Source organism: Kwoniella dejecticola, chromosome 9 (genome assembly GCF_000512565.2).
Source record: "Kwoniella dejecticola CBS 10117 chromosome 9, complete sequence".
NCBI lineage: Eukaryota > Fungi > Basidiomycota > Tremellomycetes > Tremellales > Cryptococcaceae > Kwoniella > Kwoniella dejecticola.
Window position 1 is genome coordinate 408,469 of NC_089309.1, and position 27,981 is coordinate 436,449.

General features: G+C 48.6%; 13 protein-coding genes across 13 annotated transcripts; 6 read left to right on the plus strand and 7 right to left on the minus strand.

Annotated features, from left to right (window-relative positions):
* Window positions 1-442: 442 nt before the first annotated feature.
* I303_107106 (uncharacterized protein) lies at window positions 443-2,927 on the minus strand (the record flags this gene model as incomplete). Its single annotated transcript, XM_018409789.1, has 11 exons — window positions 443-567; window positions 651-714; window positions 798-904; window positions 984-1,110; window positions 1,194-1,548; window positions 1,611-1,799; window positions 1,871-1,978; window positions 2,070-2,396; window positions 2,467-2,539; window positions 2,622-2,691; window positions 2,769-2,927. 11 exons carry the CDS (start codon window positions 2,925-2,927, stop codon window positions 443-445), a joined length of 1,704 nt encoding a protein of 567 aa, XP_018260792.1.
* A 791-nt stretch (window positions 2,928-3,718) lies between these two features.
* On the minus strand, window positions 3,719-5,002 carry I303_107107 (uncharacterized protein; the record flags this gene model as incomplete). The annotated part of the gene is made up of 2 exons (XM_018409790.1): window positions 3,719-3,780; window positions 3,889-5,002. 2 exons carry the CDS (start codon window positions 5,000-5,002, stop codon window positions 3,719-3,721), a joined length of 1,176 nt encoding a protein of 391 aa, XP_018260793.1.
* Window positions 5,003-5,623: 621 nt separating this feature from the next.
* I303_107108 (uncharacterized protein) lies at window positions 5,624-6,931 on the plus strand (the record flags this gene model as incomplete). Its single annotated transcript, XM_018409791.1, has 5 exons — window positions 5,624-5,991; window positions 6,146-6,225; window positions 6,307-6,382; window positions 6,519-6,633; window positions 6,800-6,931. 5 exons carry the CDS (start codon window positions 5,624-5,626, stop codon window positions 6,929-6,931), a joined length of 771 nt encoding a protein of 256 aa, XP_018260794.1.
* Window positions 6,932-7,326: 395 nt separating this feature from the next.
* On the minus strand, window positions 7,327-9,412 carry I303_107109 (uncharacterized protein; the record flags this gene model as incomplete). The annotated part of the gene is made up of 3 exons (XM_018409792.1): window positions 7,327-8,679; window positions 8,781-8,831; window positions 8,912-9,412. The coding sequence occupies 3 exons, from the start codon at window positions 9,410-9,412 to the stop codon at window positions 7,327-7,329; spliced, it is 1,905 nt and encodes a 634-aa protein (XP_018260795.1).
* Window positions 9,413-9,815: 403 nt separating this feature from the next.
* I303_107110 (uncharacterized protein) lies at window positions 9,816-10,580 on the plus strand (the record flags this gene model as incomplete). Its single annotated transcript, XM_065969505.1, has 4 exons — window positions 9,816-9,818; window positions 9,889-9,968; window positions 10,090-10,326; window positions 10,490-10,580. 4 exons carry the CDS (start codon window positions 9,816-9,818, stop codon window positions 10,578-10,580), a joined length of 411 nt encoding a protein of 136 aa, XP_065825577.1.
* A 179-nt stretch (window positions 10,581-10,759) lies between these two features.
* On the minus strand, window positions 10,760-14,021 carry I303_107111 (uncharacterized protein; the record flags this gene model as incomplete). The annotated part of the gene is made up of 10 exons (XM_065969506.1): window positions 10,760-11,002; window positions 11,103-11,380; window positions 11,455-12,177; window positions 12,275-12,429; window positions 12,500-12,630; window positions 12,716-12,816; window positions 12,892-13,247; window positions 13,309-13,379; window positions 13,449-13,642; window positions 13,745-14,021. The coding sequence occupies 10 exons, from the start codon at window positions 14,019-14,021 to the stop codon at window positions 10,760-10,762; spliced, it is 2,529 nt and encodes an 842-aa protein (XP_065825578.1).
* A 336-nt stretch (window positions 14,022-14,357) lies between these two features.
* Window positions 14,358-15,871, minus strand: I303_107112 (uncharacterized protein; the record flags this gene model as incomplete). The annotated part of the gene is made up of 4 exons (XM_018409795.1): window positions 14,358-14,836; window positions 14,995-15,454; window positions 15,592-15,670; window positions 15,741-15,871. The coding sequence occupies 4 exons, from the start codon at window positions 15,869-15,871 to the stop codon at window positions 14,358-14,360; spliced, it is 1,149 nt and encodes a 382-aa protein (XP_018260798.1).
* A 791-nt stretch (window positions 15,872-16,662) lies between these two features.
* I303_107113 (uncharacterized protein) lies at window positions 16,663-18,334 on the plus strand (the record flags this gene model as incomplete). The annotated part of the gene is made up of 3 exons (XM_065969507.1): window positions 16,663-17,104; window positions 17,462-17,605; window positions 17,715-18,334. 3 exons carry the CDS (start codon window positions 16,663-16,665, stop codon window positions 18,332-18,334), a joined length of 1,206 nt encoding a protein of 401 aa, XP_065825579.1.
* Window positions 18,335-19,056: 722 nt separating this feature from the next.
* Window positions 19,057-20,705, plus strand: I303_107114 (uncharacterized protein; the record flags this gene model as incomplete). Its single annotated transcript, XM_018409797.1, has 4 exons — window positions 19,057-19,834; window positions 20,004-20,152; window positions 20,223-20,318; window positions 20,448-20,705. The coding sequence occupies 4 exons, from the start codon at window positions 19,057-19,059 to the stop codon at window positions 20,703-20,705; spliced, it is 1,281 nt and encodes a 426-aa protein (XP_018260800.1).
* Window positions 20,706-21,287: 582 nt separating this feature from the next.
* Window positions 21,288-22,082, plus strand: I303_107115 (uncharacterized protein; the record flags this gene model as incomplete). The annotated part of the gene is made up of 1 exon (XM_018409798.1): window positions 21,288-22,082. One exon carries the CDS (start codon window positions 21,288-21,290, stop codon window positions 22,080-22,082), a length of 795 nt encoding a protein of 264 aa, XP_018260801.1.
* Window positions 22,083-22,542: 460 nt separating this feature from the next.
* I303_107116 (mitochondrial 54S ribosomal protein mL43) lies at window positions 22,543-23,278 on the plus strand (the record flags this gene model as incomplete). The annotated part of the gene is made up of 4 exons (XM_018409799.1): window positions 22,543-22,676; window positions 22,778-22,887; window positions 22,949-23,010; window positions 23,132-23,278. The coding sequence occupies 4 exons, from the start codon at window positions 22,543-22,545 to the stop codon at window positions 23,276-23,278; spliced, it is 453 nt and encodes a 150-aa protein (XP_018260802.1).
* A 242-nt stretch (window positions 23,279-23,520) lies between these two features.
* On the minus strand, window positions 23,521-24,667 carry I303_107117 (uncharacterized protein; the record flags this gene model as incomplete). Its single annotated transcript, XM_018409800.1, has 4 exons — window positions 23,521-23,910; window positions 23,990-24,097; window positions 24,192-24,270; window positions 24,513-24,667. The coding sequence occupies 4 exons, from the start codon at window positions 24,665-24,667 to the stop codon at window positions 23,521-23,523; spliced, it is 732 nt and encodes a 243-aa protein (XP_018260803.1).
* Window positions 24,668-25,089: 422 nt separating this feature from the next.
* On the minus strand, window positions 25,090-27,721 carry I303_107118 (uncharacterized protein; the record flags this gene model as incomplete). Its single annotated transcript, XM_018409801.1, has 4 exons — window positions 25,090-25,275; window positions 25,370-25,628; window positions 25,690-25,831; window positions 25,897-27,721. 4 exons carry the CDS (start codon window positions 27,719-27,721, stop codon window positions 25,090-25,092), a joined length of 2,412 nt encoding a protein of 803 aa, XP_018260804.1.
* Between the last annotated feature and the right edge of the window lie 260 nt (window positions 27,722-27,981).

The window sequence follows — 27,981 nt, forward strand, 5'->3', positions numbered from 1 at the left end:
AAGTTGATGATGCTTATTATCCGGTGTCTTTCACCGTGTTATCCTCGTTTATTCCATCTTATTCCTTTTTTTGACTCGTTCACTCATTTTTATTTGGATTCGACTTCGAAGGGTACTCCTCAGGCACGTCAACAACCCACGTGGCTATGCATCTAAGCTTTCAACTCATCTCCGGTCGGAGTTGACAAGCGATATCAAAGCGCAAGCAAGTGCAATCATTTATTGTGGTCGCAGGATCGGAGATTGCTGAAGACGAATGCTTCCCAGCAGCTACCGCTAGACCTTCAGCCTACCTAATTCGACAGCCTGTCCAGCTCATTACAGAAATGATGAACCACCTGCATCAACCGACCCTGATATAATACCAACAAGCTCATACAAAACAGCTTCCTCCTCTCATTCCGTCGACAGATTTGTCAAACTGAAGCAAACATGCAGCGATTTATTCAGAAGCAATCTTGGCTTTCTTCCTGGGAGCAGCAGCATGGCTGTGTCCCGCATGACTATGTCCATTGATCTCTTCCTCATCGTCTTCCTCCATAGGCTCGGCCCATGCTTCCCATCCGTCTACATGGTAATTCATCACGGTAAGCTCGTATAATTGATGATGTGCAGAATGGATGCCTGCTTATAGCGCGGAGGTCACTCACCATCAAAGGCATTGAACAGCTTCTCGGCTTTCTTCTCCGCACTCAGCTTCTTCGATTTCATGATCTGCATAACCATCTCGGATGTTAGCCGAAACGCAATCGACAAATCAAGCTCGGTCAAGGCAGCAAAGAGGAAGATGAACTGACCTTTTCCCACTTAGCCCACTCGTCATCTGTCAAGAGAGTCTCATCCATTGTCTTTCGGATCAAGTTCTGGTCAAGCTCCTGACCGATGAAGACTAGCTCTTGTCGACCTATCAGACGTCCCAATAGGCTCATCAACCTCAATGATCGGTGACATATTCTCCAACGATGGGAAGGAAGACTACTTACGATCACCCCATTCACCCATGAAATCCAACTTGATCGCATCGATGGTCTCTTGATCGCCTCCTCCGGGCCATTGATCTTCAGGTACTTCGCACATCCACGGTCCGCCACCTTCGATCGTGCACATGACCTACACGATTAAAAATACCACGATCACCATCAGTATCTATTGGCGTGGATCCGATCCGAAAAATGGAGTTCAAGCAAACTTACACCAGCTTGAGACCATTCACCGTGCAAATTAGGTCTAGTAGCGATCCAGATCCATCCTTTGGACCTCAAGACACCCTTCCAGACGGGCGACTCCTTCTTGAATTTCAACTTGGACGGTAAATCCAAAGCCTCTTTTTCAGCTTTCATCTCTTCCAATCGTTGTGCTTTCAATTTATCTTCGTCCATCTCTACATCCTCCGCCTCGTCTTCACCTTCACCATCTTCATCTTCGTCTTCTTCTTCTTCCTCCTCTTCGGCATTTTGGATGATGCAGAAGGGGGATGACAAGACGTCCCACAGTCGATGAGGGTGGAACGGTCTCCTAGCCGTATAAACGAACGAGCTGATTCCGTATCTATGTGTAACCAGTCCAGCATCAGCCAAGCACCGTCTCGAGATCTGAGATAAGCGACTTACTCCAGTGTTTCCGGTTTCGGCACCATCTTCTTGTTTCCCTTGGCGTCTGTGATCTCCATCAAGGTGTTTTCTCGGAGGGATTGGAGCCATCCTGCACCTGTGGCAGCAGTGGCGAAGTCGAACAGGTTGGTATTGAGTATCTCCTTCAGGTCGACTTTCGAGTAAGTTGTCTGAAGGATCTTGGCGGTTCTACGAGGGTCCAAAAGTAAGTCACAATCGTAATTGTGAGGAGGCCATTCAACGGGTGAAGCAACACTTACGGGTTGAGTGTTTTGACCAAATTCTCGATCTTGGCAAGTTGGTCTTTGTTGACCATGTCGGTCTTGTTCAACAAGATGACATTGGCAAATTCGATTTGATCGGTCAACCTGACATCGGAAATACAACACGGAAGAGTCAGCCAGTGTCTTATTGCTTACTGACGGTTCTTGAAGTGCAGAATTACGGTAGAAGACCTACAAATCAGTTATATTCCTCTCATCTTCAGGATCAACATCTTGCCCGTGTCTATCCGTCAAGAAATCCGTCGTATCGAAATCATCCATGAAAGTGGTACAATCCACCATAGATACACAGGTATCGAGCTTGGCGACTTTACTGAGACCGCCCTCAGCGATCAACTTGGCAAGCTTCTTTCGAGCTTCAGGTGTGGATCCGTCATCGGTAGGTAAGGACTCTTCGATCTCCTCGAGGGATGTACCGTCGATCGATTCTGCGAATTCGGGCGTGAACGTTTCGGCGACTTGGATGGGTTCTGAGATACCGGAAGACTCGATAATCAAGTAGCTGAATGAAGTAACGACCATCTCGATCAGCCGACCATACTTGACGTCCGCGGATACATTAGAGGACTCACTCGAAAGACCCCATCTCAGCTAGGTTGGCTACTTCTTCCAGCAAATCCGCTCGGAGTGTACAGCATATACAACCTGTTGATACTCAACTTCAGACATTTCTCGTTCTCGTACAGCACTGAGGGGTGCTTCATGGGGAAAGAGAATGGAGACTAACCATTTTGCATCTGTACTACCTTTTCTTCCTTTTGAGTCAATTTGTGGTTCTTAATCAAACTCGCATCGATCTAACAGAGTTGAACGCGATACGATACAGTCAGATACCCTTTGTCCAGTGTCAGTATAAGGAATTTCAGTGACATACGTTCAAAGCGCCCATATCATTCACGATGACCGCGCATCTCAATCCGTGGTCTTTCGATTTGAGGATATAACTGAGTAAAGTCGTTTTACCACTCCCCAGGAACCCGGAGAGGAGGGTTACCGGTAATCTTTTATCGTTGGCAGTGTCGGGAACAGGCATCTTAAGTTGTATCAAGTCTGATTAATCGATTTCAGTGATTTTCAAGAATCTTCAACTGGTCAGTATGGTCAAGATAATCAATCAGAATTGAGAACTGAAAGCAGGATTAGTCCGACAAGCATGCATTCCTTTATGGATCTCTGATCTCTCGAAAGGAAGAGAATTTTTCGTCCTGCATCGCTCGAAATTTGAGGACTGAAAGATCAGATGGTCATGCATCTGTACTATACTATTTTACACCTCCTTTTGTTTTGCTAAAGATAGTCTTGGTTGCGAAGATCTAGAGGCAGGGTGAAGGACCGAGACGAGCGATGGGTGAGTTGGAGAAGGGTTGAAACGCAATCAATCGATGAATGAAATGAGGACTGAAAGGTCATAATCGGATTCATCCCATTGGTTGATGACGTTACCACGCTATTCGTACCATAACTCCATGACTACCGCAGGAAGTCGGTGAATTAGCAGTAAAACGATTCGTTAAGAGGAATGTCAATAATCCAGTGTACACCACACGATTGCATGGAGTCAGGCGTGCATAGACCACAAGGCTGGACGAATCACTTACGAAGTGAGGTCCACGGACATGGTCAAAACGAGATTATCGGAAGACGAGTTATTGATAAGAAGTCAGTAAGACGCGAAGTTCTCAGATCGAGATTAGTATAGACGCGTCTTGCGGTATCTGAATTCGATGCATGGCTACTGCAGTAATTCTGCAAACAATGGTCAAATTCAGATTGTCACTCATGTGCGTATCAGGTCAGATGATCTTCGAACTCACGATTTGAAGGCTAGTGTCGATCGTTGGTAGCGCTGGGCGGGTTGTCCCACCATGATCTATTCCATCGCGGGTCTGATTGCAATATCAGCTCGCATATACTGCATTGGCCTGTCCTAGAAAGACAGGATGTTGCAGTGCATGAGAGCGTGGAAAGGACAACAGAAGTGTAAAGGTGCTCACCATCCGACATCGCTTGTACAGCTTTCTCGCCGTAAAATGAGACGTCTTCGTCTCCGTCCTCTCCGTCGTTGTCCCAATGCCACGTAGAGCTAGATCCAAAATCCAGAGCCGTCTTTTGGACCATCCCTTCGATCAAATGACCTGAGTCGTCATCTTCACCTTCCTGAATCTGGGTCGAAGTTCTCATGTTCCAGTCCGTTTCAGCTGAAGCAGTATTTCCACCTTGAAAATCTTGATGATCGAAATACGCCTTGAGATTCTCAAACGAATCATAGTGAAGCAGGATCCGGCCCTCGGCATACAATCGTGTACGCATTTGCATATTAGCCTCTTCTCCAAAAGTATTCAAGGTTTCCTTGTATCTTGTGGTCTGTTCCAAACACTCCTTTTCCGCCTCTCCGCCGAGCTCGAGATTTGAATCTTCAGTGTGGCTTGTGAGAAAGGCGGAGACGTACTTTCCCTTGATCTGATCGAATTTGGGATATGCATTCATGTACTCGGTGACTGCTTCAAGATCATTGCGAGAGTCCCCGATCAAAGTATTGACACGCTTAGACAATTCTTTGGACATGTTGTCCATGAGTGTCGGCACGATTCGCCGATCCGTCAACGCTCCAGCATCCTCTACAGAGGAATGCAGCTCGCACAAAGCTGATCTGCGGGTATTAGCGTCGAGTTTCCCCAGCTGTGTCAGTCGAGCCAAGCTGGTTTCCCTGCTCGATGTACGTTGTGCGATTCCTCGGTAGAAGTCCGCTCCAGGGAGATGTGTCGTTCGTTCTGCAATACGTGTAGTGTATTCTTTCATATGTCGTAAGTTCCAATTGGTGATTGATGGTCCGTTGTCATTCTCGGATGTATATTGATTGCCAATGGCGCTGAGAATCTTTCCAGCATGACACGGGCTCATGCGGCTTATGTCATTGCACTGGAGCCCGCCGAGTCGACCTTCATTGCAAGCTCGCAGGAGTGCTGTTTCCCAATGTACATATGACCCATTGCGATAAGCTTCTGCGGCATTATCGTTCTGCTCTCTCCGGGATTGCTTCCACGCTCGCAATCGTTCTTTCCAGGCCCGCGATTGCTCTGTCTGTCGTTTGCTCTGTCCTCGTGGCATCGTGATGTTTGAGAGGTCTACGTCGTGCGAATCAAGTCAGGTGGATGTTGTGCATCGACGAAATCAGTCATCTAGGTGCCATCAGACACATTGTATACGCCAGTAAGCAAGTTCCAACGAGAGGGCGAATACTATTTTGAGTCGATGTCAAAGGGTGTCATGCGGTCTCTGACTTGAGTAGATATGTGTCATCCTTCTTTTGATCAGGGGGGAAGGCGAGGTTGGTCATCGTGCACGATGACAGCCCAGCTGCGATCATATCGACGTAGTAAGCTTCATCTGCGCTTGTGTCCTACAATCTGTCTGTATGTACATAAACTGCCTCATGCATTCCCAGGCGAGCGTCTCAAGACGAGTAGTGTTGCAAGTTGACGTCTTGCTCCGGTCGAGCGATTTTGATTCCGTTCCTTACATGCTCGATTCCGGCTGAAATGACACTCTGTCCTCTTTCTTCCGATTTATTGCGATAACTTCCTCTTCCTCTGCTCTTAGCTTGTAAGTTATCACTCAAGCGGGCCCATCGAACTTGAAGATTGCCTCGTATAAATTCAGGAGTCTCCGCTTTCCAATCCAGCCAAAAGCAAAAAAAGCACCAAATAAGTGATATTAACGAGTTCAACGATGGTCTTGCCCAAAACCATCCTCGGACCATCCCCTCTCGACCCTCTTCTACTCTTACCTATCCCATCTCCTTTACCTTCGTCCCCTCAGCCCGACTTGGATCCACTTCTTCAGGCTATCCAATCACACATCGACTCTCCATCTCCATTGGTACCCGACAACGATCTGGCGGGTGGTGAAATTCCAATAACTGTTCTGACTTCAGCGATAAGGCAGATCACGCGCAAATCACAGATCCTCCTGAACAACGCACGGAACGGAGTGGCCGAGTCGCGTAATCAGCTGGATAACGTCGATGAGGATCTGAGAGGGGTGGAGTATGAGTTGACGAGAGTGAGGGATGAGATTAGGAAATGTAGTGAATATGCGTGAGTGCGAGTGTCCTGCGCATCCCTGTCCATCAAGTAGTTGCCCTAGTCCGTTTCTTGGGTCCATATGGAGCGATGGTGCATAATTCCGCGAATGACATGAGAGGCGGTGCTGATGGTGTATTCTGCGTTGACTTGGATATGGGAAATATAGGCCAGCGTATGAGGAGATGGACCTGCCTTCGACGGAGGAATACCTGGGTCAAGCGGATGAAGTCGCTCTCGGTGCTTTGCGTGGGTATTCCTCGTTGTCATCATCTCATCGCACTCCTGACTGCACGAGCTGACCACTGAAGTGCAATCTGAGCGCGATAGCTCCGAAATATAGCGAGGATCACGAGCATGAATTGACGATAGCTAGGCTGGAGTACGAGCTGAAGGAAATCGAAAAGTGAGTGAAGCGGCTCAGTTGTAGATCTTTTCCACTGTATCTAGCCCCGGGCTGTTTTATCCTTGGGGCTGTATACATCTATATATCAAAAATCAGAATAATTGGCTGAATGACAACTCTTATCTATCATCCGCAGGCGAGAGATACTATTGAGTCAAATATCGAAAGAAAGAGATAATCTGATCAAAGCGAAGAAGGAAATCAAGATGAAGTTCGATGCTGTCGATGTTCATCTAGGCGGTTTCTCCAGAGTAAGTCTCGTCTGTCAGCTTTGATACGCTTCGCCATCGGTTATAGATTCACGAAAATCAGAAATTCAATGATCATTGTGCCCTCTCCTCACACGCCAACACGCCGGACCAAAATCACGAACACCAGACAGAATGTCCAAGCTGATTCTCTTGTCATGTTACACAGTCCGCAAATGCAGTCGCTAGTAAATTAAAAGATGTCGCTGACCTACCTACAACTCAAATACCCATCGAAAGTACTCCTGCTCCTGTCCCGGCCCCTGCTTTTGCTCCAGCTGTCGCGCCCTCCGCTGAGTGACGAACTCAACGTCATCTTGGAGCTCGATCGTGCGCCTCATCGATAGGTCCCATTCATACCCTGCATATCCTATACCCGTGTCAATATCGAACATTGTATTGTATGAGTACCATCTAAATTGACATATCATACATAGTATATCCACATGCAATGCAAATGCATATATACAATCTCTGATGCTTTACAAGAGGGTAATATATTGACATAAATAATGATAATGATAACGATAACGATATTGATGTTGACGAAGGGCGATATATTCGAATATCCAGCCAACCCCTCGTCTGTCGACATTAACAATCGTACAGCGATTCTCGAAAGAAAAATCGGTCTTATGATCGTATACAAAGAAAAATATACGATCGTGAGTGAGCTAAGCTATTCCACAGCTCGACTCAATCCTGCTTATTACCTTTGTCCAAATTATCTTGCCGGCCCAAACTTCCGCCTCTCTTCACTTCACCCGATCTTAATCCCGAATCTATACCTAATCCGCCAATACCCAAATCTAAGCCTAGATCACTATATCGAGTTTTCAACTCCATACTTTCCTGGTTTTGTCGTTCCTTTTGCTTCGCTTGCGCTGCCCCCCCTCCCGAAGACTTCGAAGTAACGATGGGTTTCCGTTGAAGGCCATTTTGCATAGGCATGGGTATAGGGAGTCGTGCTCGATCTTGCTTTCCCCTTCCTACTGTTTGAGCGTGTGCAGAATTACCAAGAGCTGAAGCAGAGAAAGGTTGTTGACTTGGTGGAGGAGGGGGTACAGTGAAGAAATCCATCAATTTTCCCTGGATACCGCTGGATGATTGACGGTTATGCGATGAAGGAAGAGTAGAAGAGGGAGGACGTAATTTCACAACTGTCGACTTCGACCTAGTTATATGATTGGTACTGCTATCGCTCAAGTCAGATATATGAGCCCTTGATAGTGACGGTGGAAGGGTGAAGAGATTGTTAATGATCGTTGGTCCTGAATCGTCGTGCTTTCTTTGCAATTGTTGGGATGAACCTCGTCCCGAGCGCGCTTGTTCCCGCATCGAGGTGTCCTCGATTGAATCTCTGGCGTTGAAGAGGTCATCTATACCATTAGACATTTTCAATGGCGAACTAGCGGTATTACTTCTCGACCTCGTTCCGCGACTACCTCCTTGACTTTGGCTTTGATCACCATTGCCTCGAAGAATCTCCAATGATCCCCTTGGGTAGTCCAGCGAACGACGGTCAGGCGGTTTATTCGGTTTCGGGAAAAACCGCAATTCGCTAGATGGTATCCTGACAACGTCTAATATCCTAGGCGATGTCATGTCTTCATGCATCGACCCTAACGGTGCGGTAGATGTAGGCGGCGAAGAGTGATCGTGATTGTAAGACGGGTTTGTAGATGGAAGAAAAGTGCTGGCTAGATCGGTTGTCGATGAGCCTGGTGATAATCCAATATCGACCTCCCTTGATCCTGATGGGATATCCAGGTTGTCCGAAGATTCAGAAAGTCCATTCAGTAGATGATGATGTTCATCTTTCAGCCCTAAGCCAATCCCGATGGAGCCGTTGGGCAGCGCGAGATCGACCTCTTTGCCCTTCCCTTTGTCTTTCTTAGGCATCAAAGTTACCTGTCCTTCGCCTGGCCCGCGGACTAGAGTCTCTTTCGCCTTGTTCCACCGGCAAGACTCTAAGGGGACGTAGAGATGCGTGCGGATGTGAATGGGATCGGATGACCAGAGTTTATTGGATTTTCGAAGGGTTGCGAGCTAGTACAAGGGATACGGTCAGCCTTCCTATTCCCCAGTCGCGGGGGATCGTCGCCGGTGCAGGCGGAGATTGATAGCGAAGAAGAGGTCGGTTCACTCACGTCTATACCGTATAGTAATGCAATACCAGCTAAACTTTCATTAGGCTTGATCTGTCACGCACCTATCATCAGTCATGATCGCTCCATTGTTGAGACGAGACAACGGGACGACGGTACTGGGATTCACTCACAGTATGTATCAACACTTCTACCTCCCTTGACTCGTCCGCTCCACCAGGAGTCATTCTCAACAAATCAAAACTCCCCCTTGCTGATCCGCCGCCATACTCCGAGCCAGATCTGGAGCTTTCCGCAACTTGACGTTCTGTTGCGCTCGTCAGACGCGTCAAGTTCGGCCGACTAATATCGCCCAGTATATCCGTATGTATATTCGGCGGCGTGGGGCCCGATAGGGGATGTTTCTTGGTTTGCTCTGATATACGGTGTGGGATCGCTGGGTCTGATGAGCCTCTGCCTTCATCTCCCGATGGTGAAGCTGAGGATGAGGAAGGTATTTGAGGAGTGTTTGACGATGACGACTGGCCGTTCTTGCGCTTCACGAGCGTCCTTCTTCCCATTTGAGGAGAACTCGACGGTGATTCGGCTCCGCCGTTCGGATCGAATGGACCCCATATCTCAGATTCTGGAGGTGGGGTCGAGGAGAGGGAATAGGATGATGAAGATGCCTGCATCGCGAGGGTGCAAGCCAACAACAACAACAAGACAGGGCACCGGTAGTACTCGTGGACATGGGTCGGTCTACCTGCCTTCCCACAGATTACTATGTCACGCTTGCGGAGGTCATTAGGGGAGAATCGTTATGATGAGGGACAAGCTAGTTATCGTGTCGGGATGGAGCTCGTCTGTCGAATTAGAAAGACGGTGTGATGCATGATGGCTCTCCATTGTACGTTGTACCTGCGATGCGGATAACACGTCGTGCATCGGCGATCGCCGTCTCGATAAGATGAATTCAAGGATTACTGGATTACGCGTAACTTCTGCCTTCTCAACGATAGCAGCGAGTACTGATAACTTGACCAATAAGTTGGTATAGGCCTCAACACATCAACTTGAAGAAGAAGCAGACCCAAAATGGTGAGGACCCTGACCATTGCTCCTATTCCAAATGTGTCCATCCGGCTTTCCGTGGCTAATTGAGATGTAGCCGCCCAAATCATCCAACTTGATTCATGTGACTTTCCACATCCAAAAATCAGCTATCCTCTTATCTGTTCCCTCGTCCTCGTGAGTCCGAGCTATCCCATCTGCGTCTTCAAGACCACTTCATGGCATTGACTATCAATCTGGTCACGAGGTCATGTCTGTCTGTCCTTTCATGGCTGATTTGAATGATTGATCTCGGAAGAACGATAAATTCCCTAAAATCTCAATTGATCCCAGCTCTACAACCTCTTTCCTCCACACTCCCCAAGAGCATTCCAAAATCTCCCTCGGATATCCAACTGTGGGAGTACAAAGATGCTATTGAAGGTCAAGATCCTTCGCAGGACAAACAAATACATAATTTGGAAAGCGCCAGTGGGGTAGGAGGGAAATCGATAGCTTCGTTAGGCTGGGAAAGGTGGAAGACTGTTTTCATAAGGTATGTTTTGTCGCAAGCCTGTTCTGCTAAATCCCCTTGCATCGCGCCACGCTCTCATTTGACCGCTTGACCGCTTCCTGTGTCGAGTCGAGGCATTGGTATACTCATTAAAAGACGAAAGCTGATCTTTGTACAATGCGATCCAATACGATTGGTCACGCAGTCTCAAGGATGCCGAAGGTGAATTTTCGAAACCTGTATACACGATACCAGACGTAGAAGACGAAGATCCCGATGGGTCTGAAGCGCAGTAGCGGAATAGCAATAGCAATAGCGCAATAGCGATATTCAAAGCAGTAGAAACATCGTTGGCGATCTCGTAGCCACAAATAATCGTAGCAAAAATACGATATGCTACGACACGACATGACATGACATGATGTATCATAAATAGTGAATCAAGCATTGCAATGTCTTGTGCGTGCTCATTCGATCAATCTTCATCCACATGCAGACCTTCCTCATCTTCATCCCCATCCCCATCCTCGTCCTCATCTTCATCGATATCCAAATCCCAGACCTGCACCGACCGCCCATCCTCGTACGCTATACAACCCAATCTTCTACCTGATCGTCCATTTAACGCTATGCTAGCTTTCACACTACCTCCTGGGGCATCGAATTGAGGTGTCGCGCCGAGATATCGGGATCTCGCAATGGGAATTGGCGGGGTAGACTAACATTACACAATCACACATTAGCTGCTCAAATCGCGAGCGCAAAGATTTCATCATTCAGTAGGCCTGAATCGGAGAAGGGAAAGGATTCAGACCAACCTCGAAAGCATTCTGATACCCCTTGACGACTTCCTCCCATGTCCACTCTCGAGGTAAATCAGGCAACTCCGATAGATGACCGCCCTCAAGCAAGTCCGCATAACGGATCGTGCAGAGGTACCTCCCGTCCTCGGATTCCAGTAAGAGCACAACCTCTTCGTCGTCGAAAATTTGCACAGCGAGGCAAGTGGACGATTGTTCGGCATCGCCCAGCGCGAAGGACGCCACTGCCGATCTTGAAGATGAGGATCCGGGTCTCGCGGTGTACATGAGCCAGACTATGAAGGCAACGGATCATCAGCATACCGTATTTCGGCGGAAGGAGGCATGCCGACGACATTCTGGTACTCACCTTGTTGAGTATTTTCAACATTCTTCATGACAGCAACGTCCCATGCTCCATCTGCCACCTCTCTCTTATCCCTCAAACCGTCGTTTAGAGCTACGTTCTCACCAGCTTCACTCTCTCCAATGGCAATTTTGATGAGCTTCTCCAAGTCACGCACAAGCGTATTCGCCCATACCCACGGTTCTTTCTCTATGACCCTCTGCACTTCCTCTTCTTCTGATAAAGCATAAGGATCCTTCTTTGCCACTGTGTCAGGGCTCGAGGGCAATTCTTCTTCCTCATCGTCCTCGTCAGACGAAATCCCCGTAGGCGTTAAATCCCCATCATCCTCATCATCCTCAGCATCGAGATCGATATCTTGATCCTCATTTCCCTCATGTGCGAGTGACATCGACATATCCATTGACATCGTACTTGTATTCTCCGAGTCCAGAGACTCGTTCGCCCGTGTTGAGGGCGTATATGTGATTTCCTTCTTCCCTATCCCCAATTCAGCTTGCGTCTCTTTCACCACATCTTCCAGACCCTTCGTGAATCGTCTGGGATATCGTAAATAGTCGTCGGCCAGAAAGTCTTTCGGTGGGCGCACAGGAAGGTAAGGGAAGTGTGAGTGGAAAGAAGAATGAACGAATCCATTGATCATGAATGACCAAACCAATTTGAGATCGTGTGTGGGATTAGGGAGATCGTCCGATGATGTATCTTGAGATGCTGCTCTGCTGATCTCTACGGAAATAATGAATGCCATCAGTATACGTCCCCATTATTGGTGTCAATGGGCAGACCATCAGGCGAAGCCGAAGACGATTTAGCGGTGGCTCACCGTATTTCAACCATTTCATAAACTCAGCTGCAGCTTTCATCTCATGTTCTGCATCCCTCCTCATCTTCTCCATCAGCTTACCGAAGCCCAATACTAGATCTATAGCACTAGAAATCTCCTGTTCTTGTAGATTCAGCTGGGCCTGATAACTCGGTCTAAGGGAAGTGAGAGCATCGCATCAGCTGATTTGGCCCCCTGTGTGATGAGTGTGGCAACCCAACTGACGTTCTGCTCCATCCTCTCATCTCCTCTAAGAGCAAGACCAGCCTTTCCACGGCGGGTGATATGCTCTCGATGATCAAATTCTGTATAGTCCGGTAAGAACTGTCTAGCGTTTGATCCCATTTTGTCACTGTCTGTTCTCAACATTCGGTTGATCAGCCCCTTTCTACCCGACCCGACTGAATGACGTGAAAGACGGAGAATGATTCGCAATCTCACTCTTCCGGTCAATTTACTTCCTAGCCATTCATTGACTGCTACACCACTTCGTCCGGTCATCAAGAAGCGAAAAAGATCAGAGTGAACATCGGGTATGGACACTGTCGATGATTCCTTTGTATCAGCTTTCCCTTTTGTGCCATGTGCGACTGTCAATGGAATGACCATTGGCTCACTAGCTTGTTGTTGAGCGCATGTCTCTAGATCTTCTCGGCAGATCATCGTTTGCTTCTCACTCTCTCTGAACGCGACCACTGCGTTCTCTAGTCCTCTCAGGATGATGTCAAGGAAGCCCACCATCCGATCTGATACCTTGGACAACTCCAGGATCGTTCGATGAGGCTTCCCATCCTTATTGTCGTTCAGGAGGGGCAGGGGTAACGTACCCGTCAGAAAAGGATATGACGATATGCGCAGTATGTTCGGCGGAAGAGGTATGCGCGAGGGCAGCAGAGAAGGAAAGGCGGAAAGTAGGGGGTGAAGCGTAGGCTTTGGTTCGGGTTTATTGGACTTCTGCATGAATGGTAGTAAGCTATCAAAGTTGATCAGCTCTGTCGCTGCTGCCTCCGCAGGGATGCTAATTGAGGACTGACTTCGGCGGTTTTGGAGGCGCCACAGGAGTGACCGTTGGCAAGGAATCTATAATCCCAATTGCTGAGCCATCCTACGGCGTACGTCGTCGTCGTTGCCTTGATCAGCTGCAGCTACTTTCGCAAGGACATAGGGGACCCACTTTGACAGGATCCCAATCGTGAGAAGCTTGACTCCACTTCATATCCACCCATCTTCCATCTCTGAGATCCTCTATTTCTCCTACCGACAGATGTTGGGGAAACGGTACAGATCGTATGATTTCGCCTGTATGTACACTCAGATGATCTATCCGTCGTTCAGTCGCCGTCCAGGCGAACAAGGACAAGATGAGGCCTAGCATAATTAGGGTCATCAGCTTCCTAGCTTGTACAATATGAAGGTACAATCAAATCTGAGAGGGTGTGGGATGTTCTGGAGCTCGAGCGGATCACATACCATCTTCACTCCATGCTAAGCCTACGACTTGCCCTCTCAGACTGACTTCCCATACTTTACTTCCACCCGTTCGCCAGAGGGAGACCTGTGTCTTTCCCACTTCTTTGCCTTTGCCTTTCCATGTACTAGCAGCGGCATTGACGGTTGAATTTATAGGCGGGGACAGGAGGACGACCAAGTCCATCGACGGGTTACATGATCCCGGTCGAAGCACATACGAGGAGGGTAAAGAGATAGTGGAGAGAGGTGTGAAACTCGTCCGGTCGGGGAAAATCATGCTGGCTATGCTGAAATGTGTGCCGAGGACGATTGGCTCCCTCCTGTCAATCTGCTAGAAAAGTCTCTCCGAAGTGTATGCGACCGTGTTTGAATGAAGAGAGGAAAATGGAGAAAGGAGAGGGAGCCAAGAATGCAAATTGGTGTTTTTGGCGAGTTTGAGAAAGTCAAAACGCGTCGAGCGGATCTCTGATTGACGCCCGGATCATCCGAACCGACCGCCGCAGCACTTGGATCACATCCACTCATAATCAACTGTATTGTACAATACCACGCATCGGACAACCATACATGCAAAATCGCTCTGCTGTCCGAGATCTGTCCGCCGCTGATTTGGCTAATTCGGCATATCATCCACTTTCAACGGTAGATACACCTTTGCCTGATTCCCCTTCTCCCTATAAGCCCTCGACATCTCGTAAGCCTTATGCCGCAACCTATTGATACTTCCTAATGGTCGATGATCCTTCAGCCCATCCCAGGGACTCAACCCGATCCGGTCTTCCCACCATACCCTCCTCTCGTCGCTGAACGTCTCCTGCGCGGGGAACTTCAAAGTCGCCAGATCGTACCATGGCGCGTAGGATTCATTCCATTCTACAGAAGCATCTTCCACGGGCTGCTTCGACAGGTCTGAAGCGAATTGTGCTCTGAGTTTGTACTCGGTCGGATTGGTCGAGTAGTACGATCGGATATGATCTCGGTGGAAAGTCGGGCTTGCGTCTTTGGGAATTGTTTGACCCTTAAATTCCTCTTGAAATTTGGATATTGGTAGTAAAGAGAATTTACATGCGTACGGACCGAATTTGAACGCAGCTAAACAATTTAGACCGCATATCACCCCTCAGCATTAACAGCCCAGGTGGTCTCAGAAGTGAGGAAAAGCATGATTTGGTGTGAGTCAGGAAATAACGCGGAGCAGAGCAGAGCAGAACAGTGAGGTGCAGAGCGAGCAAAACAGTGCAGACGCTCACATTGCGAGTAGAACGTAGACCCAACCACGTATTCATTGGGTAACATGGTAGGCGCAAATTGCTTCAACCTATCGCTCCTCTTAGCTAGCTCCAAATTTAGTCGTGTCGGATTATCGAAATATCTAGTCCGCAATTCGAAGATCTCGATAGTCGTGTTCAGATCTGTGAGCTCAACGATCGGCGCATTGTTGAATAGGAAATCTTGTGTGCCTTGGTCTGTCGACCCGTCAGGCGAAGGGGATAATCGTTCTCCCTGGACACCGAAGATTTTGAGGGAGAAACCTCGAGGTGCAGATGTCGTATCTGGTAGTATGAACGAGGGTTCATTCGCGTACCGTCCAATGCAGTCATATGTCTTCCCCTGTCCCTCCCCTCCATTTGCGAAGAGTCCGTGGGCCAAATAAGGAGGAAGATCAGGGTTGATCGTTATTGAGCCCTTTACGAATCCTAGCGATTTCACCTATATTTCAACATAGCCCAGGGCTGCATCAGCTTGACTCGAATGCTGCTTCCGAGTCAGATGATATTGATCGACCATGTCAGAATTGTACTATGGGATACGGGGAATAAAAGGGGATTCAGGATTCGATCATTCACGTGAGTTCCTCTGAACTTGTGTTGATGCGCATCGAAATTGTGTCTTTGCATATCGTGCACCAGTTCCCCTACTCGTAGACTATTAGTCGATTACTCAACTCAGCAAAAATGCTTGTCAAACGAATGATTCACAATGCAAGACTACTGACATTTTGGCATCTTCGTCGTCCTCGCGCTGTTCGCTTTCATCCGCTTTCAACCATTCGTCCGGACCAGCGACTTGCGTAGGACCAACAAAGGTTTCGACGGCTGACTTGACGGTATCGCTAACGGCCTGCATGGCGACGAGAGAGTCAGAATCCAAGTGTATTGAGTGTCCCCTTTTAGGGCTCTGGGTTGTAAGTATGAGAGAAGAACAGATCAAGTCCAAAAGCGTACATGAATGGAATAATCCATTGCATTGAAACTCATATCATTGGTTATAGATCTGTTATCCATACCTAAGTCGGTCACCATGCAAGACGCCAAACGCAAGATGAAGTCATCTTTACGCAATCCCGGCATCTGCTTTGTCGAGGTGATCGGATTCCAGCATATGCTGAATTATAGTCTTGTCGGTCAAGCTGAAAGGCGAGTCAACGTGATCTTTGCTGGTGTCATGAACTGCAAATGAGTGTCTCCCAAGAGGGACCGTATGCTCGAGCGCGCATGAATATGTGTCATGCCTGTTCATGTGACAGCGGTCGATGCGATAGCTGCTTTGCCCATTCACCTAACTGCGTGTATGTGGTGGGAGAGCCCGAATCAGTTTCGCGGAGTCCTAAACTTGCCGTCGTGCGCGAAGTTACTTCAGCACACGTCGCTTTGATTTTGAGCTGTAGATCTCCCTTGTTCAGCAGCGCCATTCGCTCGGAACTGGCTACGAGGTATACTCGTTTAGACGAGTCAAGTCAGCGAAGGGATAATCAACGCTAAGCATTACCCCTTGCCAGCGCACCAGGTGGCGCACTCCACTCCACTTTGCAGCAACCGGCTTCACTTTTACCGCTAAGAACAAACCAAACCTCCTTTTCTCCCCATCCGCGATCACTCTTGTCTCCATCAAACCAGGTAAATGCGTCCAAGGGCACAATGACATCTATAGCGTCATCTCCCCTACCTCACTCACCGCTTCCGCCTTCTTCACCGATACTGTCATCAGCATATGACTCGCTTAACCCCATCCAAGGGGCATTCGAACAAAAACCGAAATCCAAAGCTAAACCGAAATCTAAACCCAAACCTAAGCCCAAGCGAAAATCACAGGCGCATAATATGGATCTAGACGATGAAATTGGAGATCTGCTGGGAGACGACGCTGAGGACCAGGATCAGGATCAGAACGGAGCTGGACCCTCGGAACCCATCAAAGGGGGACAGAAGGTCAAGACTGAAGAAATAGATGAACTGGTGGACGACCAAGAGCAGCGACGGCCGTTTCAAGGAGGCGAGGAGGGTGCGTTCAAATGTGAATGGGGCGATTGTCCAGAAGTCAACGGAACTCATAATGGTTTAATTGAGCATGTTAAAGATGGTGAGTCCCTTCCCTTCCCAATGATCTATGATCTGCGAGTCGGTCTGGTGCTCTTTCGGGGATCTGAATCTGGATCTGGATCTATTTGAGACGTAAGAGGACCCTTGATTTGATGGTGGCTGTGGTGGTTTGTTGAGTAGTGTGAGAAAGTTGATCCTAGCGTCGCCTTTGTCATTGGTGCTGTTCAGACTAGTGATGTTGTTTGGCTGATACAGTCGGTGTGACGATGAATGATGTTGTTGACCTTTTGCTGACGATCTCATCTTTTTCCATCGATTGTTCTCAATCATTCGCTCTCTTTTCTCTTGATTTGTCACTCCGCTCTCATCGCGTTCTGCACCCCTTCGCAACGAACAGATCACATCAACGCACTAAAGGACTCCTTCATCTGCGAATGGGTCAACTGTCCTAGAACAGGCCAAAAACAGGCATCTCGACATTCCTTATCGACGCACATGAGGATGCATACCGGCGAACGGCCTTATCCATGTACTTATGAAGGTGAAATCGTCTCCTCAAATATTAATCTCTCCGTCTGAGCATCTCTTGATCTAATTACCCCATCTGATTATTTTGTTGAGTCTCGTTGACCTCGTTTCTCCTCTGCTAGGCTGTCTCAAAGCTTTCACGCGTTCCGACGCTTTACAAAAACACATACGCTCGCAACACCTCGAACGACCACCCAAACCCGCTCCTCCTCCTCCTTCGGTCCCCTCCCAGAGTTCCAGTACACCCGTCACCAAGACCACCGGTAGCGGTAATCCTTCCAAGGCTAAATCCAATTCCAAATCCCGTCATCCGCCGATCGCCTCAACACCTTTAACTCGCACTCCGCTCGACGCGATTCCTCAATCGGACGAAGACTTGATCTTAGACGACGATATAGCAGAGGTATTACCCAGGATACGTAAACGCGAAATGATGAATCCGTCTCCTGAAGAAATAGAGGCCTTAAGCTATGTCAGATCTATATTCCCTCGACAAACCCTAGATCCGACAAACCCCATCCCAGATCCACTAGATGAGCCGCCAACCGAATTGGGAATACCGGAAGAAGCGCAACTCCTGCAGACGATACCCGATCGTGAAAACCCTGGCGCAGAGTTGGACTTGTTGGGAAGAAGCGAATGGCAAGCTAGATATATCATGATCAAGGCTCGGCTTATGCTTGTGGAGGAGGAGAATAGTATGAGGAGGATGGAGCTCATACAGCTCCTTCAGGCTGCTTGAGACGGTCCTCATTTTATCCTATGCTCATGGTCAAAGGCCATATCGGTGCTTCGTCAAGATCATCTCATCATAACATACGGTACTCATGTAGCGATGCAGTACATATCAACTCACAAGCACGATGGCAATTCAGGCCTCCGGTGCCATCACTCTTCGTGTTGCTCGCCTCTTTCCCAAGCCTAGCGCCATCACAAAATGTTCAGATCATGATGCCTTTCGACTCAGGTGGATGAATGATTATCAATCCATACCCCCTAATTCCAGCCTTGGCCAATCATCAATCTAGCGAAATCAAAGGATCTTTGGAGATGATTTGAAATGCAAAGGAACGCTCACAAGGGGGATGATATGCGAAATTCGTGCCTATCATTGACAAAGCAATTATGAAGATTGATTGACTGACTAGGCTGACTAGAGCAAAGGAGGTAATCAGGGTCTGTAGATTTGAGCTTTTCGTATAATGTTAATCAAGAACGTGTGAATACAATCTATCAACTGATACCACACAAGTCACATTGAATCTTTATTGACCTATTCTGGCTTACCACTCACCCGTTCCCTCACTATCCCTCACTGACTCGCTCACTCGCCCATACGAGGCTTCATTCATTCGTTCATCCACGGCTGCGAGCACCTTTGATAGGTGGCAACATTACTTCTTCCCCCAAGTCTTGCTTAACCTGATCCTCACCCAGAGTATTATCCATCAACAATCTTGCGTCATGCATCAAATAATACCGCTCACAATCCTTCCCTTCTTACTACCCGCCCTCGCCGCGCCAGCTCGACGAAGTTGCGCCGTCAAGTCCTCTACGTCATCTTCGCCTGGAGAAGGGGACACTCCTGGTGCTATAGCCGCTTTCGCAGAGAACGCCTCCTCGCTCAACAGCGCTGAAAACACCGTCCTTGCGCCAATAAAATCAAGTGCTGGACCTACCATTCCCTCTATCGAAGTCACTGCCCTCTCAGCCTCCAACAAAGGGAATATAGCAGCGTACGACCGAGGAGTGTGGAGTAGTTGGGGAAGACCAAAATCAACTACTGCCCCTGTTCCTCCTGCTACAGCTGCTCTTCCAGCAAGTCAACCGCCTGTTGCACCTCCAATGTCTGCGCCGCCATCTCCTCCAGCAAGCTCTCCTCCTGCTGTAGCTGTTCCACCTGGAAGCTCCTCTCCGGCAGCTGTAGCTCCTCCCGTATCGGCAGCACCTCCAGCTAGTGCTAGTGTTAGTGCCCCAGCCGCTAGTGCACCCCCCACTTCTTCCGGAGCAGGAGGAGCGGGGGCAGGGATCGGTTCAGGGGGACAAGCTGGATTAGGATTGGATAATACGGCATATCAACAATTGACGGCCGTACAGAATTTGGGATGGTATTGGAACTGGGGTGTTGATCCGTTCCCTGGGATGCAGACGGAGTTCGTAGCCTGTGTATGGGGTGAGGAGATGGCTAATTCCTTTGCGGGGCCAGCGGGTGGCGTGCAGTATATCATGTCTTTCAATGAGCGTGAGTCTACTTTCCCAAGATTCGGCCTTTCGGTCCATTCTTGTCGGTGTTGTGTCGTAGCAACCCCTTAATCTGTCTGAATCGCAAGAGCTGCGAATCTCCGAGATCCAAATTTACATATCTTGCAACACTCTTGCTGATCTCCTATTGCATGATCCCATCCTTATAGCGGACATGGGCGCGGATGTAGGAGGATCGAATATCAAAGATACCGCACACGCAGCTGCGCTGCATCAACAATGGACGGCAAAGGTCACTGGCAATGTGAAAATTGGGAGTCCTGCTGTGGCTCGAGGAGGGGATAAGACATGGTTCAGCGTGAGTGCAGAATGTAGACTATGTTGAGGACCAGCCTTGCACATGCTCACTGAGACCCGTGTTACCGCAGCAATGGGTCACGGCTTGTGCAGGGAACTGTAAATACGATTTCGTGCCTATACATTTCTACGGTACGGTAGTGGAAGACCTGTTCACATATATCAAGGTGAGTGCAGTCTTCCCATCCCGTTGACTGATCGCATGAATTGACTATCAATCGGCATGGATAGCCTTTATAATGTCCGACTGTGTGAGTCCGAAAGCTAATTGACTATTCATTGCCTGTACCTCATAGGGCTTCCCAACAGACGGCAAGCCAATATGGGTGACCGAGTTCGACTGCCAAGATTTCTCCACCGGGGAAGTGTGCGACGCGGCGAAACAAGAAGCGTTCATGGATACTGCTGTAGCTTGGTTTAAGGGTGAAGGAGCAGCATACGTAGAAAGATGGGCATGGTTTGGCGCTCTACCCAAGTTCAGCACCATGACTTACGGTTTGGAGAATGCTGATGGGACGCTGAATGATTTGGGGCAACATTATCTCAGTCTTTAGTCTTCAGCGTTGGAATCTCCAGGTACAAATTCTGCTATTGTAAATTCCCACCGCGAACTCCGTATCCATTCAGGAAGATATACATTTGATTTACACAGCTTGCCGATGGCATCGTACAGTAAACATGGTTTTTTCATGCCCTTCGTACGGTACACCGCAAGAAGCTTGCCTCCCTTGTGTCGCCTACGAGTCCACTCTGCGAAAAGGGTGATCTGCTCTCGCGATTGGCCATCAGCTGCGAGATTTTGAGATCCGGCAGTCCCGTGCCATCCCTCGCTGCGGTCGGCGTACCTCACAAGTTGAAGAGTAAGGACAAGGGATACGATTAACCGTCAGACTCCCTCAGTTAACGGTACTGCCGAGACCCCAGAGCCGCATCTAAGCACGACTGGCGTCAAAGGAAGGCTAGTCCCACCTTTGAACCGGTGCCGAGGCAGCGATATCGACTGTGAAACAGAGTCGCCAGAGATCTTTGCGATTTGTATGTACATGAACTGCTTGCTGTATCATCAATCCCTGCAACTATCACAAACATACACTGACCGAATGAACCGCCCCCAAGATAAAACTTCTTGGCTCAATATGGCTCACCGACAATCTGACGACGGATCCACCGACTATACTGGATACGGCGCCACCCTCACGGCCAATTCGGAGGCAACGACGTACCAACCCCAGGACTATCCCGGATTCTCATTCGCTTCGATGTGGAGCTCACAGTATAGACGACCGCACGAAAGCAGTCTCGTTGTCTCGAAAAATCAATCAGACCAGGGCTGTCAGGATATTGACTTGGGGAAAATGAGCAGCTTAAGACGCACAATAGTGCAGGGCCAATACGAACTCCGAGCTCTTGCATCTCTGCCACAGGAAGCTCTCGAAGCAAAAGACTCAGATATGTCCCTGAATTTGCAGAGTGCTGATACTGCAGTCAGGGCGTCATTACAAGAAGCCAGGATTATATGGGATGAGAAGATGGAATATTTATTCTCCGACTCGATGAGAGCGCTCTCTCGACAAACTCATAAAGCCCTCAAGGTTGCTCAAAAAGAACAAAAGAAGCGTTATAAAAGCATGACGAAGGTATCTGATCGTCTTTGGAATCAGACGCTTAATGAAGCTATTTGCCGTCATTTCGACCATACTTTGTTGTGCTCCATCACCGCGTTTAACCCGGACCTTCTTGAAGATGGAAGCGGCACATCAGACTCTTCGACTTCGACCGCACTCGAATACCGGGAGCAAAGGCTCAAGAAAGCCATTGAGGATTTGCAGAATGGTCATATCACGATTCCAAGGCGACAAAGATTCCATCACATGCACGTGGATGTCTCCTTGGAATGGGTCGCAGGAAGTCTCGGACCCTGCCACCCATGAGGATGAGGCAGCAGGGCGAGCTTGTACCAAGTGGATGTGGGCAGATGGGCAAGCAATTTTCTGCTGATTTGTTCTTGTGCCATTCACCTCTACTATCGTGCTTCGCATATTTCATTATATAGGCTGGCTCAAGGATCTGTTGAGCTCGTGATGATGATGTGAGAGTGATGATGCGGACCACAGTTGCTCCAAGCGAGGTTTTAAGGGAAGCTAGGCAAAAGCGCATGATGTGGCGTTTCCTTCCAACACACAGTTAAATGTCAGGCTTTGATGAGACGCTTATCAATAACAATTGATTCCGCTTGCTTCCGCTTCCCCTTCTCGAGATTTCGCAAGTCTGCAATTCGTGCTTGTAAAGTGTATCAATCTGTGCATCTGTTTACATCACGACAGAACAACAAGTATCAATAAGCTACCACATCTATCCTCAAGATTTTTCGCCCTCCTTCCGTCAATCGCAATGCCTCGACTGATACCTTCCTCATCGTCAATACCGAAAACGTACCCCATACCGGGATACAATCACTTCTTGACTCCTCTCAGGAAGTTGATCTTTGACTATGATGCTGAATCGCCTTCACAGCACGGTATAAGGTGGGTGGTGCTGCTTTGAACAAGTCTCGATGTTTGATACAGCGATATCGCGCTGGGCTCGGAAACTTGATTGCAGATGCTGATTTGTGTTATACTGGTAGATCGTTCATCCGTAAACCGCTCATAAACCTTGCTCGAGAAAACCCAGATGTGGAATTCGTAGTTCGAAGGATGAAGAGGGGGAAAGCAGCTGTCTTGAGGGGTCATTATGGTCAGCTAGATTGATCACTCATTTGTTGTATGGCTAGCTGACATATGGGATGGTTGCGCAGTGAATGGTCGGGATAAGGTGATATGTGTGAACAAATTGGAGATGGATGGAGTGAGGAATAAAGTGAGTATTGCCCCAACATCACTGTCTGCATATCTCCTCCGCCTTAGAAACTATCACGAAGAATCGTTGATCGTAGAAGTGCGCAAAGAATGCGGACGCTGATGAGTGCTTCCCCCCACAGGTCGACTTACTGCTAAATTCGTCCGGAGCAAAGATCAAACCGCTGAAGAACCTTACTTTGGAAGCGGCACCAGCAGCAGAATCAGCAAGAGGCGTCTGGTCGGCATTGCATGATCAAATAAAGGACGGTCAAGGATACAGGATATAGTCTGAACATCGGATTGTGTATGCATTGTATTTGTACCAGTATGACCCTGCGCGCATGTTTCTACATCGTTGTCGTCGTATCCCGCAGTCAGACTCCCTAAATCCAATTCCATTTTTCGGCGACTGGCACATCTAGAGTTCTTGGAAGTATCTGATAAGAAGATTGGCAGAGCAGCACCCGGTCAGCGTGGAAAAAAAAAGCAGAAGGACAGGACACTCTTCGTGGACGCAAGCCTTGATCACTCACTCGTCGATCTGCCAAGCTTGTTCCCAATATTTCACATCAATCTTCAATCCAGCCTTTTCACCCTCCTCCTTCACCCTTGCATCTAACTCTAAGCCTTTTCTCACCAACCCTAAATCGCCTTTTCGCATTCTCAATAAAGGGCAGAAATCGTTTCCACCATCTCCGACGTATACTATCTTCTCGTATGAGTCTTTTCCACCGTGAGAAGCGAGGTAAGCATCGAGCTCGTCCCCTTTACACATGTTGGCTAAGCATCCTACACCGCATCCGTGGGGTGGTTCTGATGCGGGTAACCTTCGTCCGATAATCAAGTGGTCAGGTGCATCCGGGTTCCAATGTGCGGGGTTGGTGATTATGTCGGCGAACAAGTTCGAAAGACCGTGTTTCTATGAGCACCCGATCAGTCAATGCCATTCCATAGATCTATGCTGTTATTGGAGGAATTGGGCAGGGCATCTAGCTCACCTCGAGGATGGTGCCTATGTACACTTCGTTCGAGTTGGACAAACACAAGAAAGTCGTGTCTTTTGATCGAGATTGTAGCGAGGTGACAGCTCGCTTCATAGCCGGATGCTATAACATATTCTGTCAGCCTTCGCTCCAGTTATGATCCACAGTGCTTGTGATATGGAGACTGTGAATAGAGCAGAACAGATGCAGAACTCACAAATGGTAATATCCTAAGAGCTTCAAGGATGTCCTCCTTCTTGAACCCCTTCTCATACAAATCCTTCATCGTGTCGTTGCTGCAGCATATCATGCCCCCATTGTCTCAGCTCATGTGATCTGCACAGGGACTCCTCATCGCCTCACCCTTCCCCACGACCCACTCATCTGCTCTTAGCTGATGATCGCCCAAGGCTCTTCACCTACTCTGCGCTCATGTCATACGAAGTCCAGGCAGCGCTGGCTCTCCCGCTGTCCTTCTATTCTCCTCTTCACTGCTCCTCTCAGTTTGAAAATCAATTTGCGGGTCATCGTGACTCACACTACATCCGGCGTACATTGCATACCCGACCCAGCAGACTTTCGAGACTGCAACAACCTCCTCAACTCGGTCGAAAGAACCTCGAAGACCCATCTGTCGGTGTCTTGATCGACGAAGGACCAATCGAAGTCGAACACAACCAATTGTTTTACCATCTTGACAGACTACGGCGAGATCAGAGTAAGTTCGAATATTCTCTTGAGCTAAACGATAGTCAGGCAAGATGATTGTTGAAGGTTAGAACGTACTTGATATGGTGGAAAAAGTCCCAAAAACCCAAAACAGACCGATGTCAGGCACGGTTGTGCAGGCCGAGTCAATCAAACAATCAAACAAAGTTATATCACCGCCAGAACACTTCTGAGCGAATGGCAAGATCAGTTGATATGCATCCATGCATACTACAGTATAAATGTCCGGTATGACCGTCAAGGCCCAAAACAGGTATTAAATTATTATACAGATATTCGAGGATATGAGATTATGAGGGTGATATAAGCTCTAGGGTTATACCATTCTCTTCTGTCCTTTATCCTTCACTTTCCTCCGAAAGTTTTGAGGTGAACTATGATTCCGCTCATAGGCCTAGACCAGACCTGACGGCATCTGTGAGAGGCCAAGAAGATCCAGTCCAATCACCATCTATCGAGAACATGTTACATCCCCTCAAACCGACTTGAGCCGCAAATTGCCCTTTCAGATTCATCGATTGCGTGTCGTCGTACGTGATGATCTGGTCTGAGTAAGTGGATTTGATCCACGGCTGCTGAAAACAACATCGAGGTGGTCAGCGAGACGGTTAAAAGCACCACGATCGATAGGCTGGGATGACCAGTGACATGGAGAAGAAGACCCACTGTACTTGAACAAGCATCCCAGTGTCTAACGAATCCACCAGTGCCGACGTATTCGCCATCAACCAATTTCAACGCGCCCTGAGTGATCAAGTCATCGAACATGATCTGTCCGTCTGAAGAACCTCCCCAGTCGTTGTAGATAGTGACTTTGGATGCTCTGGCTTCGTTTCGAGTAGAGTTCTTGTGAGGCGGTTGAGGGAACGCGGATCGCTTCTTCTGCTTCAGTGAGTTGGCGGAAGATTGTTGTAAGTATCCGTACCTAGAAGTACCATCGCCTTGATCAGCGTCCAGCCTTTCTCACTGAGCTTGTCAGGACTCACGCAGGTACACCCAACGTGATTTGGTTAGCTGGCATACCAGCGCCTGTCCATGAGGAGACGGCGGCATAGGCATTAGCTAAAGGCTGAGTGGAGTTTCCGCATGCGTCCGAGAGCGGTGCGTTTGGTCCAGGCGTAGAAGAAGCTATCGTAATCTAATATCAGCAAATCGCTTGAAACATTACGACAGTCAAAAGAGAAGCCACTCACATCCCCAAATATCGTAGTTCATGATCAAGATCCAGTCAATGACCTTGGCGAACTCGCTAACATCCGACATCGGACTACCATTCGAGCCCGCGAAGGGCCAGACTTGGGTAGCGGTAGTGATCAGCGCTCCCGAAGGAAGGGCAGCTCTCAGCTCTTGTAGGAACAAGAGGAAATTGGCGGAATCGTTGTTGGAGATAGCATTGCCATCTGCACCGGTCGTTCCAGGGTATTCCCAATCAATATCTATCCCATCTAATCCGTAATTGTTATAGGCTGCAAGGATGTTGGAGACGAAAGTCGATCTCGACCAAGAATTACCGCAGATCGTGGAGAAATAGGCCGAACCTGTCCATCCACCGATCGAGAGTTTTACTCGTTTTCCATTAGCATGTCCGGCTTTGACCAGCCTCTTCAGCAGGTCTTCCGAGTCATCTTGGGTGAATTGGAGGTTGTTATCCGACGTGGGTAGCGCGAAGGCAAAATCGACCACGTCAAATCGCGTCCAGTCTACTTGCTCGGGAGATAAGTGAGATGCAGCCCAATCAGGGTAATAAGCAGCCATGATGGTTGATTCGATGGGTTGTAAGCCGCTACTTGCTGAAGCCGAGGCCAAAGCTGAGCTAGAGGTAGATGTGACGGAGGCGGTAGCTGAGATGTTCAGGGAGGCGGAAGCGGAGGGTGATGAGGAAGGTTCGAAAGACGATGTCAACGATTCAGAGAAGGGAAGGTTGGTCGAGGTGGAAGAAGCGAAGTCAGAAGTCAAAGTCGAAGTAATATTCGGCCATAGAGTCGAAGTGGCCGTCACGGAAGGATGGTCAGAAGCAGATGTAGCAGTGACAGCTTCAGTCTCATTTAGACTGAGAGATCCCGTCTCGCTAGCTGTTAAAGAAGCTGTCCGACTAGCAGTCTCGCTTTCGGTCAGAGAAGCAGTCTCAGCGTCGGTGATGGAGGCAGTCTGGGATGTGGAAGCAGAAGTCGAAGTTCGCGAGGCGCTATGCGAGTGGGATGTCGCTGAGGATAGGAAATCGGAGATACTGCTCGACGAGGAGCTCGATCCTTCTGCGCTGGCAGAAGAAGAGCTCGACGACGTCGAAGCCGATTTCCCTCCTTGTGAACTCGAGCTATAGCTTGCGTCTGTTATGCTGCTTTCAACCGCAGATGACGATGTTGAGTAGATATTTGAGGAGTAAGAAGACGAAGAGGGTATGTCGGAAGGGTAGATTGAGGAGTGTGCTGGGTGAAACGAGCTTGCGCCAATCGTCGAGGAAGCGAGAGACGAGGTGTAAGATGCAGAAGGAAAGTCGGAGATGAAGGTTTCTGAGGGTACAGCTGATCCATCGAATTCCGATGAGGAAGCGGAAGCTACTACTGACCCGGACGGAGTGGCTGAAACTGATGCTGATGCGGCTGAGGCGAGGCTGATCGAGGCTGAATCAGCGAAGGACGATGCTGAGGCGGTTTCAACAGAGCTCGAAGTTGATGAGATTGTCGGGACAGCACTCGAGCTTTCTACAGATACGCTTGAGCTCGATGAGCTGGAGGACCTCTCGCCATCTGATCCCGAGCCTGATCCTGATCCACCTCCTATGCCTGGAGCAGAGACTACCACTTGCTCAGTTGGCTGAACCCATACCGTATGAGTCGCTGTACGTTGAACAACGACCGTCGTGGTCGCTGTGATAGGCATCAACCTCTCATCCAGATGAGGGTGTTGCCTTGGGTTTCTAGGTAGATTCCTGTGTTGTGCTGAGACCGATGCTGAAGGGGAGAAGAGGAACGAGAGAGCGAAAAGGAATGAGGAGGGTTTGGTGAGTGGATGGTGCATCTTGCACAAGTGTACTGCTTCCTATATCCAGCTATCCAGAGCTAAATCTATGGTGATGATCTAAGAAAATGCAAGAACCGGTCTTGAGTTGTTTCCAGATCGGGATTGACAGATCTACTGTCGAGTTTCCGCCCAGTGATTATAAGTGAATGTGCTTGCCCTCTGGGCTTGTTTTGCTGAACTGAGAAGCGAGTCGCAGGATGATGACGAGGACGAACGATGAAGAAGAAGGAACGAGGATAGGAGGATAGATGGCAAGA